We start from the raw sequence: 18088 nt of genomic DNA, 5'->3' as shown, positions 1-18088 counted from the left end.
ATGAAGTGTAACACTAGAAGTGTGCAACTCAGTGTCCAAGAAACAAGGTCTGCTGGAAGTAACTCACAGTTCAGTGGATGGAGCAAAAAAAGCTAGAGCTCTTGGTTACACGATCCTTCACACCTGGCACAAACGAGGCAGACAGGTATTGTGATGAAGAGCTCATGCATCTGAAAAGCTTGCCAATTTTCTTCATGTTTTCCACTCCATTAGTCATGTAACTTGAACATTGACAATCTTGACTTCATCTTGATTCTAAACCAAAGTGTAACATTTGTAGGAAATCATATCCCCCTTTTGAGCTGAACATCCTGATCTGCTCAAATAGCTGTAAGATATTATTTTCCCTATTCACAGTCACCACAGTTACTATGTTAAAGCTACTTCATAAAACTTGACTTTACATTTGTACAGTTTAGAATAGAGTATTTCAGTTCTAAGGGACCTGTAATAATCCAGTCAACTGCCTGACCACTTTAAAGTTAATGCTGTTAAAGCTAAAACTGAGGGCATTTTCCAAATGTCTTTTAAACAGGGACAGGCCTGGGGCATCAACCACATCCAAGAAGCCTCTTCCAGTGTCTGCTTTTCAATGTGTTTACTGCACTCGAATCTCTCTCCCAGAAATTACTCTTTTTTTTTTTTCTTTTAATCACCTATTATGTTACAACATGCTTTGGGGTAGGACACTTGCTATTAACTGGTGGAGTATCCTTGTCATTAGAAGTTAAAGCTTTTGTAGAAGTTCAAGCCATTTTATAAGCTACAAGATACTCACTTTAGCACTGAAGTGCAACATCTATATGGCAATTAAAGATTCTACTCCTCAAAAAGTCACCTAGTTCTAGGCTAAAGAGCCCCTTATGACCTAACAAAAAAACAAAAAAAAAAAAAAAAAGAAAAAAAAGAAAAAGAAAAAGATAAAGAGAATTGTACTTAAAAGCAGATATGTTGTTAAGGTGAGTGCTGGGAGTTGATGGTCACTGAATCACAGCCATTTCCTAATGGCCATCTAGATAACCTTTAATAGTGAGATTGTCTGACTTCTTGGTGATCTATTTTGATCTGAGTTACATCAAAAGGACTTCTTATCAAGATCCTGCACACTACAGGCCTCAGAAAAGCAGTCAAATGACAAACAGTGTAAAAAGTTTTATTTGCTCTGTGTCTTGCAACAAACCAAGTGTAATTCATCCCCAGTGTTTTCTCAATTGTAGTTTGTCACAAAATATGAACATAGTATCTTTTTTTCCCCGCATACAGTGTCTCCCAAGTGCTAAGAAAAACAATTATAGCAGATTAAGCACAAACCTACAGCATTCCTTTACTTTAGCCGGTTCTGATACAGAGGCATACTTTTTTATTTGAGAGTCAACTCCAAGAGACTTAGCTAATTGCACAGCATTTGTATCATCACTGATTAGTGTCCCAAGAGCCACAAGCAGTCGAAAAACAGCTTCAAGATCTTGAACAACTTCCATAACTGTGCTGATTACTGATAAACATTGAGCTTTGCCCTCAATGTTGTTGACTTTATGTAAACACACAGCATAGTTCAGTGTCAGTGTGGCAAGTGCAATGTGGATGTTCTTATTGCCCGATTTTGTTTCTATTGCTTGTGTCATTATTTCACCCCTCTGTTCCATCATGAGCTTCTGGCCTGCCTGGCTGACAAAACAATTGCAAAGAGCTCTAAGTGCCAACAGCTGGTTTGCTTGCTTTCCTTTAGGGTTCAGAAATTTAAGAAGGATGGCGAGTTGTACGTGATCCTTTTCATTGCAGAAGTTCTCATTCACAGTGGGATGCCTGACAGACAATCTAAGAATGTCTAGGGCTGGAAAGACAATATCTAAGAAACAAAACAAAAAATATTTTAGTATTAATATTGTGTTACGTGCAAATGTGCTGCTGATTTTCTTTCAGATACAGACCTTCTTAAATCCTTAGCTTTGAGAACAAACAGTAACAGTTTCATGCAGAAAGAAAGCATGGTGTTTGAAATAAAGACAAGCATTAACAAGCCCAATCTAGTTAAACTTCAATTAATCACAAAAACCCCATGCTCCTTAATTTAAGATAAACACAGTGCTTTGCAAAAATCTTAAAATCTTTCCTAAAAACTAATTTATAACACTGAAGGCAAACACGAAATATGGTAACTAATCCAATTAGACCTTCAGCTTTTACGTATAATTTGCAAAAAAAAAAAAAAAAAAAAAAAAAAAACCACCAAACCCCAACAACAATAAACAGATGTCCTCAGTTAGTCAGCTGGAAATCATTGTAAGGAAATGGAACTCAGAGTTTGTTCCCCCCCACTTACCCAAATTTCAAATATATCTGCTTCTTGGGTCAGCTACTGGCATCCTGTGCTTACAACCAAATCAAAGCTGAACCTGCTTACCTAGCTACTGGGCAGTTTTCCCTGAAGACATGCAAAATCTTGAGAATTAATGCTTTATACAGTACAAAGAGTCTGGAAGGTATGAATACATTAGCCATCAGCAACTGTGCAAAACCTAGTTTGATTAAGTGATGTTATATAATGAACATGAATTTTTAAATGCAGAATAATCTTCCCATTAATAAATTTTTAACTGGAATTTCAAGAAAGCAGTTCAACTGAATGTTTAGATATTTGTACATGTAATGTATCCATTTTTCCAGAATGTGCTGCAAGAACTGAAATAGCCTTCCAATACATAGTGCTGACAACTATATATTATCAAATGAAATTCTATCACCTTCGCTTGTATTCATTCAGAATGTCATTTCACTAATGCAATTCTGACCACATAACCTAGCTTCCTTTCTACCATATTAAACAGGAGATACTTTTGAGATTTTTTTTAATGTAATTTATCTCCAAAATTTCATCTCTTATTTGATAATTTAGGACTCCAACCTCACACTTCCTTGCTCTATTTCAAACAAGACTCACAATTCTTCCTGGAGGATGCTCCTGCTAATGAAATAACCATATCCAATGTTTGTATCAACTTTCTGCTTTATGTTTACTATTGTGCCAACAGCAAAACCTGACAAGTTACCAATTTTGCAATCGATGCCACTGCTCCTGCTACTTATTAGTGCTATTAACATCTGTTACTCACCTTCTGGTTTCTATCTGGGACAGCCTCTTTCTAACAGCCAGCATAGCGGGACTTCTAGTTCATAGTATTGATGTGTTCATGGTATTGATCATGAAGTACTGATAAAATCATGGTACAAAAATAATCATAAGTATCTACCTTCTGGCCAGTTAACTGCTCTCCATAAAGTCTGAAGTTGCTGTGCTGTAGGTGTTTCTGCAGAGGTGTTGCATGTTGCAGACAACAACTTTTCTAGGATTATCAAGTCATCTTCTGTAAGCTTATGTTCTTCAGTTGCACTGCTGTTAAGTTCCTTTAATTTGCCTGTAAGACCAATAGAATAAGCATGGATCTCTGACATGAGAACTTCACAAATCCAGATCTTGAATTAAATACTACAAAAGCATTTTACAAACAAGTTTCAACTATAGTAATTTGGTTTCGGGGTGGGGGGCAGTGGTGGTGGTTAGATTTTTAAACATTACTGCTCCCAGTTTCGTAATTTCCTAATTTTGAGTTTTAATCATCACAATGATTGCAATTATTAAGCCCTCTCTAATACTGCAAAGTATTCAGAATTCATATCTTAGCCTATATACAGGCAATAATGCAGAATAGAATCACAACACCAGTAGTTTTCGTAACTGAAATGTGATTACTTTTCGATCTTTTCCATTTTTAGATAGAAACTATATATTCTTAGTGTAATCACAGTTTTCGTGTTTCTACTTATTTAGGTGCCATAAACAAAATATGATTGTACAATGTCCTATATTTAAATTTCAAGGTAACTTAAAATAGTATTGGAAAAATTACTTTAATATACAGCATTTTACTTGAAATAGATCTAGCATTAAGCAGCTTCCAATCATGATTCCTCCAGAATCGATGAGCGCCATGTCAATAAACACACCAGCGGGCAGCACCACATTATATATAGCAGGTATATTATGAATACAAGCTAGTTTTACAAAACCCTTAAATGTACTAAGGCACTCTAAAGAAAAACATAGTGAAGTAAACTGGTGATGACTAGGGTAGAGATTCCGTAGAACATTTACAGAAAATATGGAGGAAGAGATAGAATAGGAATGAACCCTGGGAAGAGAGACTGAAAACCAAGCCAATGATAGCTTTTACCTAACATGTATAATTATTAAATATTGTAGTGTTCCTTTTAAATATAGAAATGAACATTGTAACCTATGAAAGTGCAAAATGCTGTACTTCTCAGATTACATTATATAGCTATCTGGTGAACCATGAGCAAACTCAGGAAGGAATTGTACAAAACCTGCATACCCAGCAGTTCAAATATACCGGCTTGATAAAAAGAGATGACAAATAACAGCAGATATAAGCCAAGGTGGGGAAAAAAGGACATCCTGCATTAGGTAGAGATCTTGTGAAATTTAGTCATACTCCTAAGCCTCCAAATACATGCACCATTCAAGCAATGAATGCAATTTTAAAGAGTCAAAACCAAGAAACAGTAGGAAAGCTACTGGAGATCAATTAGCTTTTTGAAAGGATCAAAAGTGAAGTTGCTTCCAAACAAATGAAAAATAAAACCATCCTTGGAATTATAACACTGACCCAGTATCTGTGAAGGATTGGCCTGGTCAAAGGTGACAGCATCCTTTTTTGGAAAATAAATATTTTCAACTTTAGCTTCAGGTGACCGGTAGGCGCCCATTCCTACATAAAGAAGAGTTCAACAGTGTACCAAGTGTCTGACACAGAACAATATCCTACCAGTAAGTCTCTCCTGAGAACACTACTCAGAAAAAATACCTTTTAAAAAAATTGAATGCTTATGCAAATAGTTGTCATTCCTTACATTATTTTTCAACAGTTAAAGCAATACCATCACAAAATTTTCTCCCCTTGTGTAAAAATTTACTATATGTGTGTAAATTAGTAACACTGATTTCTCAATTACATGAACTAAATGAAGAGTTTTTCATAGGAATGGATATTGCACTTAAGATGTGAAAATTGCAAGCTTCATTTTACAAGAAAGATCCCTGCTGCTCCTAAAATATTATCCTTTGATTACTTTCATAATGAATAGGTAAATTTTTATCTGCGTATCTTCCAATATATATGACCACGTTATGTTATATGCAACAGCAGCCTGAAATCTCTTTAGAAAAAGAGTAATAAAAAGCTTTAATTATGACCTATAACGATTTCCTAGAATCACAAATGATTTAGTGGCTGATATTGTATAATTTCCATGAACTACATATACAGTTTCTCTGATCAACAACCTAAGTAGTAGGAAACCACAAATCCTCTCAAACCCAGATTACTATCATACATTTTAAAGCTTCTCTGCATGATTTCTGCATGTAAAGGCTATTTTGTGAATAATTTCCAGAGTAAAAGCAGCTCCAATCTGCTCATTATTTTTAATTACGTATAAATTTGCATTAATACAGAATCCATGTCAACAGAAAAAAAACAAAGCAAAAGATCAGGAATGCTTTTCTTTGGCAGGCATCATACCTTACCTGTGTACGGATCAATCCCACTCACTGGAGCTACTTCATTTGATGCTGAACCAGGAACATAGCGACCAGCACCTGAACAAAGACATCAGGCTTTTTAAACACTGCCACTGGTGAAGAGGTAATTACTAGTTTCCAATCATCACAATTAAAGGTGTTACTTTGCACTAGAGGAGTTAAAAACAAATCTTCAGTACTTCCTAAAATTAAGGATTAAATCTATGCCTACGTATGAGGGTGGTGACGGAGGTACAATGGCATTCCAAGCCAAATGACCCACAGCTGGGAGACATTATGGCACAGTTTATGGTACCCACTGGTGCCAAGGCCCTCAGCACAGCAATACTTTATCCATGTCAAGCTTCAACGGGGAGGGCACTGGCTTCCCTGGTCTGGCTTCCCTGTGCCTGGGGCCAGCAGTGGCCTCTCCAGCTGGAGGTGGATTCTGTGGCACTGAGGCCTCTGATGAAGGAGCTGCAGGGTCTTTGCATCTGCAGAGACGAAAGCCTGAGCCACACAAAACCAGGGAGGAGAGACAGATGGAGACCATAGTAGAATAGGAACAGAGAAAGACTGCCAAGACGGGGCATCTGCAGGCTACAGGACATTGCTTGAGCAGTAAGAGCTACTGATCAAATATGGGATAAGTCTGACAAAGCAGGGCTGGAATGTCTTTTCCAACACGTGTGCTGAACTAGACAGGAGGTCACTCACTTAGCTATGTCAGGGAGGGTTAGAATCTAAAATTTAGGGTGGAAAGTACGTAAGAAAAAAAAAAAAAAAAAAAAAAGAAAAAAAGGAATAATATGGGGGGAAAAAAAAAAAAGTACTTCTGTGAATATACCCATTCCTGTGTTGGCCATGCATATAAGAGTTTGACAGAACACAAGGTTTAAGACCTTATTCCTCTGCTGTAGAGGACAGAGTGACATGAGGCAGACCAGACAGCAGAAAGCTGTCCTCTGCTAAACAGATCTGGACATATATTGACAGTGGCAGGGTCCATATCCACCTTATCAGTCTGTCCCAAACTACTGCCCCAAATGGAGAACTGCGAGAAACACTCATTTGGAGCTGAACACTGAATGCAACTGAACACCATAAAAAACATATCTTAAATGCTTGCAAGACAGATTACAAATTTCACATTACCTGTAAATGGATCTGCCCCAGGTATTGTACTTGATCCAGACGAAGAGCCTGGAACGTAACGTCCAGCACCTAGTGAAACAGTAAGAAAAGGAATAACTGCTATACACAGTTTGATGTTATTAAAATATCAATACTTTTCAGACAGAAGCAGCTCAAAAATTCAGCCGAACAAATATATCTTACTGTTTATTGTGATGTTATAAGAAATCTGATCCTATCCTCCCAAAAGCTGCCTGATTTTGAGCAAATTCTTCCTAACTATTTGAGGGTCAGAAATTTGCTTTCTGGAGCATACGTATTACACTTTTGGACACGGCCAAATCAAAGGATGTGTGTAAGTTCAGATGACTGCAGCTCCATGAGTTACATCTGCACCTGATTTGCCTTTATTCTTATTTCTAGTTGATTGCAAGAGAAGAGATTTAGCTCAGTTATTGTGATGACATTTTATTCCTAACTTCTTCTTTGTGAAACTAGTTGAAACAAGTGGTTTATTTTGTAAATGTGATAAGCAGAATACAATTGATTAATATGGTTCAGCTCATGAGTAATTAACTTGTTCTATTTCCTGTCTGGAAAGGGTAATTTATGTATTTCACTCAGTTTCAGCTCATTCTCTAGCTAAATTTCTGTATATTATTAATTCCCTTAATAGCACCTGGCCACTGCTTAGACTAATACGAAAAGGGGGTTTTCTCCCACTGAAAAAAAGAAAAAAAAACAAAACTAGACTGAAAAACTACAACTGGCTTGATTGCTAATATTTTCAAGACTTGTTCTGACAAATACTTCTGAAGTTTGTCAAGTTTTCATATAGTTTTGCCAGCTCTTTCTGTGCCTTGCCCATAGTCATCTGAAGACAAGGAAGTCCTGAACAAGAAGCACAAGACTGATGACACTGCAGTCTGCCTGTGCAGACAGTGGGGTGGGTTGAAAACCGACTGAAGAGCCAGGCCCAGTCAGTGGTGCTGAGTAGCACAATATCTAGCTGGAGGCCAGACACTGGTGGTGCACTCCAAGGGTCAGTTCTACATCCAGTTCTGTTCAATATCTTCATTAATGATCTGGATGATGGGGCAGCGTACACTCTCAGCAAGTTTGCTGATGACACAAAACTGGAATAAGTGACTGATGCCATCATTCAAATTTAAAATTTTTACCTGTGAACGGATCAGAAAATTGAGAACTTGTACTCAACAGTGTTTGTCCCTTAGTGTTGTCCATAATAAACTTGGCCACCTGATCCAGAAACATAGGATTTAGATCATTCTTTTGCAGGAAGTTGTATGCAGTCAGCCAAGGATCATCAGTGATGTTATATGGCAGTTTGTAGGAAGGCCCACTTTCATTTACATCAATAGTGAAAACATAGTCATACTCCTTTAAGCAGAATAAAAATAAAAACAGAAGTTTGTCAGCACTTATTACATAAGGGTGTTTCAAACACAGACCAATAATTGACCAGGGCTAAGCCTAAAATCTTTAACACTGCCACTTGCAGATTGTAGCAATGATACTCTCCTACATGGGCTGCAATTAAAAAGTATTGAAACCATACCCTGTGTTTTGCAGACTTCTCTGTCTCATGAAGAGCAGGGTAGAACAATATAACACGATAATGTGTATGCAGATATATATTACAAAGTAACAGATACATCAGGTAACTCTCATGAACAGCTCTGCCTGCCTACAAAACTATAGGGCAGTCAGATGCCTCAAAAAATTTCAGTATTAAAATCATGCTTTTAATGCTTGAAAATAACAAATTTCTTTAAACCATATGAGAGAGAAAATTAGTATCTCAAAGGCATTCCTTCTGTGGTGGCACTAGGCAGACTTTTCTGTGTATATTTCACTAAAGGAAACATTTTTCAGCTTATCTGTCTTCAGGCTCAAAAGTTACTATAGAAAAGGCGTACAGAAAGCCTGGCGCCTAGTACGTTATGTAAGCTTTCCATTATAAACTGTACAATTCACTTCCCTTAGAAAGGAAGCTAAAACTAACTTTTCAGGGTATTAGCAATAAATATTAGAGAACTTGATAATTTCTCTACTAACAGTTTACCTTTTTCCAAAATGATTTGTCTCCACTGTTTCAAAAGTAACAAATGAAGCAGTACCTAATTACACCTCTGAGTTTTAATAGATCAAAACCACAAAAAAGTACCAACAATACCCGTTTTCTACACTGTATTTCATTTAAGCAAACACTGGAATAGTTTTTAATAGGATAGTAAGCATTTTACTTAGGAAGGAATAAAGACAATTAAATTTTTCATATACCTTTCCTTCAAATAAAATTTTTCCAGATGTTTGTTGTGTGGCTCCAGAAGAACCAACAACATCACCAATCTTTATCCATCTTCCTTCACTAACACTCCACTGATAAGCTTCTACTTTCCCATTATCTTTAATAAGCCGTGTCTGTCCATCTCTTGTTCCTATAGAGAGAATGTTTAAGACGTCGAACAAATTCAATAATATGGTTTACTTTAGGAGATAAAAACATCTTCAAATAGCTCTCAAATCTAAAGATAAAAAGATAATTCACCAATATTTCCAGACACAACAAAGGAACTAACTAGATACTTGTGGTTTAATCCCAGTTGCTCACTCACTCTCCTCAAGTAGGACAGAAAATTGGATGATGAAAGTGAGAACACTTCTGGGTTGAGATGCAGTTTAACAGGTAAAGCAAAAGCCACACACACAAGCAAAGCAGAACAAGGAATTCATTCACCACTTCCCATGGTCAGGCAGGTAGTCAGCCATCTCCAGGAAAGCAGGGCTCCGTCATGAGCAATGATGACTTGGGAAGACAAAATGCTATCACTCTGAAATCCGTCTCTGCTCCTCCCTTCCTCTTTCTTTACCCAGCTTTATATGCTGAGCATGGAATCCTATGACATTCCCTTGGGCCAGCTGGGGTTAGCTGTCCCAGTTGCGTCGCCTTCCCAGCTTCTTGTGCACCCCAAGCCTCCTCGCTCGTGGGGTGAGGAGCAGAAAAGGCTTTGACTCTGCATGAGCACTGCTCAGCATCAAGGAAAATATCCCTGAATCATCAGCACTGTTTCCAGCTTCTATGGAGAAAATTAACTCTACCCCAGCCAAAACTGGCACAGTACTACATGTTGCAAGAAGAATAGCAGAAATCTTGACAACAGCGTTTTACAGTTATTAGTGATGGTATCTGCCACCAAACTAAATTGCAAAAGCAATCCTTAAGTCAAGTATTTCAAAAGTTTACCTATTTCTCAGGGAAATGATAATTTAGAAAAGTACATCACCCACGGTCTAACAAGACAGAAAGCATATGACTAAGACTTATGCCACTTGCTGACCATAGTCAAGAGCTGAGGTCACTGGTTACTTTGCCTTGGGAAAAACTATTTGTGTATTTAAGAGTAATCTTAGCTACCACTGCTTCCACTGTATTCTCCGTAATCTCCCAAGTATCCAGAAAGTCTGAACTGAGTCAATCAAGACTAACTATATTTCAAGCTGAAAGCTAAAGCAGAAAATTTGCATCTACTTTTCTTTTAGGAAAAAATTTGCATGTTCAGTAGTTCTTTTGCAAATTACATAACTGCCTCATATACTACTGGCACAACCAGCATAATGGAGCCAAAACAAACAAAACACACTGTGGCATCCTGAGTTCCACCTCTTTCTAAATTATCTCATAAAAGAAGTATTTTTTACCCTTTTAGTCTACAAAAATAAATACAATAAAACTACAGTCTTTCCTCTGAAGAATTGATGAAAGGATAGCAGAGCAGAATTAAGTTGTTTTCTTCAGCAATTCTAATGAAAGTGATCAAAGCCTTAATTTTGGAAACTATGGGAAGTTTCAGTATCTCAGAACCAAGATTTGGAAGCACCTCTAACGTAAGTATATTAACTTACCAGCTTCCTTCAGATGTTCTCTTCCAGGAAGGTCATCAGCATTAATATCTCCCAAATCACCAGTTTTAGGGTCAATAGATGCTTGGGAAAGCTCATTTTCAAAAGCCTGAATCTCCTCAGCACTTGCTGTACGTTCCAAAGACTCTGTAAACACTCTTATAATTCCATCACTGAATGGAGAGAAAAGATTCAAACAGAAATACTATTTTAAATGTCAAAATTAATACATACATTCTAATAGTGACTCTTATGTCTTGAGAAACTACTATTTCTAACCCATCCCAACTATTTTTATGAAAGGAATTAACTCTCATGTTAAAAACACGCAGAGAAGGTAACCCTGTCTGTATCAAGGTATGATATACCTATGAAAAGGGTTCTTTATACAGTACTTTTAAGTTCATTCTCAGTCTGTTCATGATTTACCACATTCCTGAAGAACTCACTCTACTTCTGAGATTCACATAGAAAAGTATTTTTTTTGATGAAGTATAGCACATGTTTAAATTTAATCCCCATACACACTTTGATGGCTGTGTTTTTAAATATTAATGAAACTGATAGCCAAAGTGATGTCTGCGATTTCGTCAAGGGCTTGCAGATTTAGATCTAAAAATACAGACAGTAAAACCCAGATACCTTGCACCAACTACAATGTCACCATTGTCTAACACACAGCAGCACCATACAGACTGAGCTGGGAGTCTGATTGTTTGAGCACATTCCCCTTTCTTCCAGATTCTAAGAGATCTATCCTCTCCAGTAGTTACAAAACCTGAAAAGAAATAAATATAAAAACTTTTAAGTATATATTCAGTGTACTGTGATACTAGGTGCCATTCTGCAACTGGGTGTCTAAAGATTAGAACACTAGAAGGACCTATCTAAAATTTCCTCCAGTTGCAAAAACAGAACTAAAAGAAAGCCACCTCATAGTTATCTTCTCGAAAAATTATAAAGTGAATAAATTGCTGCCCAAGCAGCCAAACAGGAAATGAAATTATGCTCAGGACGAACAAGATTTACTACCTCCTTTCAAGATTTAAACAGAGAATTTTGAAAAATTTTGTAACCATCACTGTTTTATCTTGCACTGTACTTGCATAGTTTAGCATTTCTTTTAAATTCAGATTTTTGCAAGGTAGGCCCACTTTTTCAGGAAACATGCAATAGTAATAAGGCACTCTGAGAAGTCTATAAACTCCTCAGTGAAGAATTACAAAGCACAGGGGATTTACTACATAAATATCCACTAATATACATGCACTTTCCCTGTGCGAAAGCCATCCCATACACCACACAAAGGTCACTGACTTTGCATTCCTTTTGCAACTGTCAGCAGCAGTTAGCTTTGAACCTCTAAAGCTCTAACTCTGAAAACAAACGCAATTAACCCCCACACGTAAAATTCTTTACTTAAACTATTTATAACGTACTTTGAAAACACGTGGCAATCTAGATGATAGTTTTGCCTATTGCTTGGCTGAAGTTTCACTTAAAGCCTTACAATGTGGGCTAACCCAGGACCTTTCATCTCACCTACTACTACAGCAGTTCTGCCAGGGGTATGATATGGGGTCAATTACAGCATTTTTTTAATTATTTATGCTAAAGGAAAGAAGTAAACTGAATGCTACCCAAGTTCTTTAGTTGTGGCAGCTACACAGAACTACAGAATGCCTACTCTGTCATTTCGTTTTGGAAGACTGTTGGGTTCTAGTCACAAAAATTATCCTACCTTTACACTGAGGGAAGACAGAGATGCTGTATATATAATTTGTATGTCCATAATACACATGCAGACACTCGCCAGAGATCTGCCATCTTCGAACAGTAGCATCATTAGCACAGGAAAGGAATTCCATTTCACTGAGAATAGCTAAACCTCTCACACAATCTTCATGTCCTTCACATAAAAAAAAAAAAAAAAAAAAAAAAAAAAGAAGAAGAAAAAGAAAAAGGCAGTTAATTGCTCATTATTCTCGGGGAGGGGGTGGAGGGGCAGGGGGCAGAATCTAATTCTTTTAAAAGTGATGTGATTTCTGGGCATGCAAATGGAGGGTCTTTAAAAATCCTGCTTAAACATCGTTCAATCTATCTATGGTTTTGTCAGATTTTTTAAAAGAGCACTTGACCCAGATGAAATAACCAACAGCAGCAAAGTTTACCAGTGAACGTTCTTTCACATCTGCCTGCCTTCCACAGTTTAATGGTTTTGTCAGCTGAACCAGTCAACATTAATCCCTGTTCAGGCAGTATTATCACTGCCCATATTGCAGCTGTGTGACCCTGCAAAAAAACAACATTGTTAGACTTGTCAGAATCAAATTCAGAGTACCTACTTTATATTCATATAGAGGAACTTCATACCTGTAATGTCATCATACATCTGTCATTCAACCAGACCTTGGCCGTTGTATCCCATGATCCACTTAATAATGTGCCAAATTTCCCAGATGAAAGGCTGCAAACTGGAAAGAACATTCAACTTAGCACTGGCAAGTGCATTGCCACCAATCTTATGCCAGCAATTTAGAGAGATTTATTTAAGGACATTTACTTGGTATTAGTAGCATATTTAGTCTTGAGGAAAAATTAAGTGGAATTGTAGTTGTGCTGTAACCTAGAAAGTAGGTGCTTAAGAATCTCTTCGCTTTAGATTACAAAATTTCACATCTTTTGCCCGTTCGTATTTTAAAATTTCTTTTAGTGTTAGATCTCCTCGGACTACGATATTTTGAGAAGCAAGTTAGATAACTAGTCAAGACACAGAATTAATGCAAAGGTTTAGTTTTAAGATTACAGAGAAAGCCAAGATTTCATCAACATGACGAATTAATTTATGTCTTTCTTCAAAAAGCAAGATTTCTTACAAAAAATACTTAGCTCATCTCCTTGGAAAGCAAAATACTACTACCAAGAAACTGTGGCAACATTTAAAGACTTAGCAAAAAGTTAATCTGCAAATGCTCCAGTAACACATAGGTGTAAAACTGGAGATACCAGTCTTAGGTTTACTAACAGGTTACTTATTAGGTTTACTAGTAAGTTTACAAAAAGACTTAAGTCATAAACAGAAAGCACCCAGTACACCTAATTGTTCATTAAAGGGAAGTATGGCTGTATGTTTCTTCCTTCTCTGCATCCACAGTGAGAACAGGACAGTATTCTGCCCTGTCACTTGTCAAAAGTACCTGCTCATTTTTCCCTCACTTTGAAACTAACAATTTTAAAATTAATGTAATTTTACATTTTTTAATGTATTACATTACTGTAAAAATTGCTACAAATGCTTTATCTGTAGGGGAATCTATAACATGTCTAGAATACCTCATCTCCTTTTTTCTCATAAAGTACACAAGCTGTTCCATGCCTCCTTACACAATAACATTATTCTCTCAGAGAAAGCCAGAAGGTTTATAATACAAAAATACATTTTAAGTGCTCTTTAGCAGTCCAGGGTATTTTTGAACTAGTCTCCACAAACACTCCACAACACAGATTAAAAAAAAAGCCTAAAAATCTCCAAGACTCTAAATGTTTATTTTTGACACCCCATAATTAAATGATTAAGCAGTTCAAAGGTCTATTAAATATTAGATCAGCTCACAAAAAGCAAAACTTGGTATGCTAATATGCAAGTGCTGAATTTTCTTTTATATAGCTCAAATTAAGGTATACAAAATTGGTTTAATACATCACATGTTGTACTGACCTGACTAAAGAGAGATGAAATTTCTGCAGTGAGCTTTTATTCTTTACTATGTATTTAAAGCATCAATTAACATTAGATCCCTGTCTAGGTTAAAAAATGGGCAGTGAAACCTTTATTTTAGAAAATATTTACTTAGGAAGCCAACTTTTTCTACTTCTATAAACACTGACATAAAAATGAAGCTTAATAAATGGAGAGCTTAATTAATCGCTCTTAATTTAACTTTTTTAAATTACATACTCTTAAATCAACTGCTAAATTACTGCTTCTTAAAAATGCAGCTCTTAGCAAAAAGGTTATTCTATTGTAGGCATATAGTTTAAAAAAATTGGACTTACGTCATGTAGACATATAGCTAAAAAATGGAACTTGTGTTACTACGGAAAAGCCTTAACAAATATAAGGGCTTTCGAAAATTTCAGGATCGCCCAAGAACAACACTACTGACTAATGAAGAGAACTGACAGCAGGCGAGAAAGCTATGGCCTTGTATAGACGACTTAAGAAACATGGCTAATGAATCTCTAATCAGGAAAGACTATCCCTTAAGACTGTTTCATCCTCAAAACACGCAGATATCAACAATGAACAAATACCTCAGCTGTGTGTATGAACTGGCTATCACACACCAGGTGACAGACTCTGTTTGCGGGACAATTCTGTAAATTGCCATGTGTTCACATATACAGTAAAAGCTGAAGCATTCATCAGTGAAACTCAGAAGTCCTTCCAATGAACTGTCACTGCACAAACTGAGATTATAAAATGCTATTTGCAGAGGCCATAGTTAAACAGTTTTCTACGTTAAACATTAAAGAAATCAAAATTGAATTGCTTAACTTAAATTTAGTTTCTTCTGTAATAAATTACGTTAACTTTTATGCAGCAAAATCCAAAATAAAATTACTACATACCTGTGTTCTTATGACCCTTAAGGATGTAAAGAGGAGCTGGGTTGTCAATCGTGAAAATGCAAATATTATGATCATTGCCACCAGTTGCAATCAGCCCACGAGGATAGAGTTCACTTGGAGGTATGATGCACACGCAGGATACAAAATTTGAGTGGCCACTCATGCAGTGCATTTCAGTAAAACCCCTGTTAAGACTAAACATATATGATAATCAGTTCAGAGTCATGACAAACAGCATTTATTTGAGACACAGAATTACAGCAGGTGTTTTATACTCCACCTCTTGAATTAATAGCTATGCTTGCACTGCACTGAGTAAATAGTCTGTATGACCCACAAAGAATGAAAAGCTGAAGAGAAAAATCATATCCCAGCATTCCAACCCATTAAGCAATATTTAAAGCTTCCATGGCAGGCCTGGGAGGACTTAGTTTTGGTTGTCCTTGCTCACTGGCAAACACTACGTCCAATTTGATCAAAAGTAGTTACAGTTTGCCTTTTGAAATCTTTTGCTGTCTCAAGACTCAAATATGTATCCCAACATACCCTAAAACAACAGAGTACCTAAATGAAGGAAGTTTACTGCCTGTGGAATCACTGGTGTTTAATTAGGAGCACTGTAGATGTTTAACAGCTAAACAGATGATAACTGATTCAAGCAGCACTCATATCTCTTCATCATGATCCATCCTTAACAGTTACAGCTCTAACTGGAAAAAGCTACTTATTCCCACACAGTAACTGTGTGTGCACTGTGGTGGGGTTTGCTTGTTTGGGGTTTTCTTCCTGTCTGTGTTTGCTTTTTCCTTCCCCCCCGTGCAAAAAAAAATAAATCCCACCAAACAACAAAACTCATAACATATAATATCAGACTGTAATGTCTGAAGAGTTCAGAATTATGTACGGAAATCATGACACTTCTAAATTCTAAAACTTCTTCAATGCTGAAGGAACAGAGAACAAATGAAGGTAACTTATCTTCCTGTAAAACTTAAACAAAAATAACACACAGCAGTCTGCTTACCCACTGAACCCTGCCTACTGTAATCCCAGAGTCTTCAAAGCAGAGAGATAATTATCACCAATGCTATGACTCTGCACAAGTTACTCATGTCTTCCTCACACAGCCATCAAAAATTATGGGTTGGAATTAGACTTCCTTTCCTGCAGTAAATTTAACACAATTTAACAAGTTCTTCCCCTTGTGATGAAAGATTTAAGAGGACACACTTAATGAGATTAGTGTTCCTCTCCCTCAACTGCAGAGCTACAAAGCTCAATTTGAACACAGATGTGAGCATTCAGGCGCATTTGCCAATTATCTCTATTTCACTGGAAGTGTTCAGAGATATTAGTTATTTAGCTTAAATAAGTAAGTTTTAAATAGTTTGAGTCACTTAGAATATTGTGTGGTTTAGTATGCTGTTTGCCTAGCATGAATAGCTAGATTTACTGAAGCCTTGGGCCATAAGCTGCGGACTTTCCCCTAGGTATGCTCTCAGCTGAAATACAGTTAGTTTTCTTAATAATCTGGTACAGTATGGCAAGAATATTGATAGCACACTGATGTTTTAGTTGTTGTTAAGTAATTTTTATCCTAGGCCTAGAACTTTTTTTAGTGTCCCATACACCAGCAGGTGTACAAGTAGCCCAAACTGGAAGACAAGGAGGTTGCCACCATCAGCAGAAGCTGCAACTCAAAAAATAAGAACAGTTAACAGCCTGCCTGTATGAAGACAGAGACAGAATCCTACAAAGTGTTAGAAGACCCCTGACAAAAAAAAAATCCCAACTGGACTACAAAGACATGTGAGGGGTGGATGCAGAGATCATAATGGTCTAATTGCCCAGAGATTTCTTTGCTCAGGTCCCTTTCCAGAGGCACCAGCTCGAGCTGTCCCTTTGGCTGTACCACCCAATTATTAAACTATTTCTTCCTGGAATCGAACAACTGAGACTCTGCTGCAGAAACCTTAGGGTGAGCCTGAAGGATGGGGAGGGGTCGGGTGCAGTAAGCAAGGAGTTGGAAGGGGCACCCATGAGTCAGAGGGACCCTGGTCCCAGCAGTAAAGTCCCAAGTGGGGTGTGTGTGTGTGTGTGTGTGTGTGTGTGTGACTCCTTGAATGGTGTGTGAGTGAGTGCTTGGGCAGCAGCTTCCCCACTAACAGGAAGGCAGTGGAAAAAACATCCATGTCTAGCAAATCCAGACTGCAGTTCACAATTTAGAATTATAGACTAGAAAGGAGGTATGTCCTGTGGCTTCCTACAATACTCTACACATCACCATGTCCTATTCACAGTGCTTAGCAGTACCTCTTCTTGTCACAGTGATATCCTGAAAAATTCACTGAGTGAATTCAACAAGACAAATCCCATAGAAGACAACTCCATACAACGTGAAAATAAGAGAAACTAAGATTGGGTGGTTTTTTTCCTCTTCCAATACTCCTCTTTGTGTATTTAAACTTACTATGTAGGGCATGATTCATATTATATTTTATGTCCAAAGTCTACTCAGCAACGGTGAGAAAAGAGGCTTTAAAAAATACTCAGAGCACGCCGCCTTACTGTCAAAAATGCAGCCTTGTTACTTAGCGGGATTACTCTGGAATTGAATACCAAGAAGTGGAAACAACATAAATACCACCTGGAAAAAAGACGCGCAAATTCGCGGACATCACTAGCGCCTGCAAAGCACGCTAAAAACACCGACACTCAGTTAACTGCCCGAGCAACCCCGACCTTCCCCCAAAGCAGGCGGGCGGGTGGCAACGCCGTGGCCATTCGCAAAGACAT

General features: G+C 37.3%; 1 protein-coding gene across 1 annotated transcript; it reads right to left on the bottom strand.

Moving 5' to 3' along the window:
* Positions 1–1137: 1137 nt before the first annotated feature.
* Positions 1138–15476, bottom strand: PLAA (phospholipase A2-activating protein). Its single transcript, XM_010022236.1, has 13 exons — positions 15293–15476; positions 13034–13134; positions 12832–12952; positions 12402–12569; positions 11303–11438; positions 10664–10833; positions 9041–9198; positions 7918–8137; positions 6758–6826; positions 5609–5680; positions 4689–4790; positions 3252–3416; positions 1138–1849 (listed from the first exon to the last, which is right to left on the bottom strand). The coding sequence occupies exons 1-13, from the start codon at positions 15462–15464 to the stop codon at positions 1290–1292; spliced, it is 2214 nt and encodes a 737-aa protein (XP_010020538.1). The 5' UTR covers positions 15465–15476; the 3' UTR covers positions 1138–1289.
* Between the last annotated feature and the right edge of the window lie 2612 nt (positions 15477–18088).

Source organism: Nestor notabilis, unplaced genomic scaffold (genome assembly GCF_000696875.1).
Source record: "Nestor notabilis isolate BGI_N333 unplaced genomic scaffold, ASM69687v1 scaffold8339, whole genome shotgun sequence".
NCBI lineage: Eukaryota > Metazoa > Chordata > Aves > Psittaciformes > Psittacidae > Nestor > Nestor notabilis.
The sequence above is the reverse complement of the archived record's forward strand: the minus strand, read 5'-3'. Positions and strand labels throughout refer to the sequence as shown.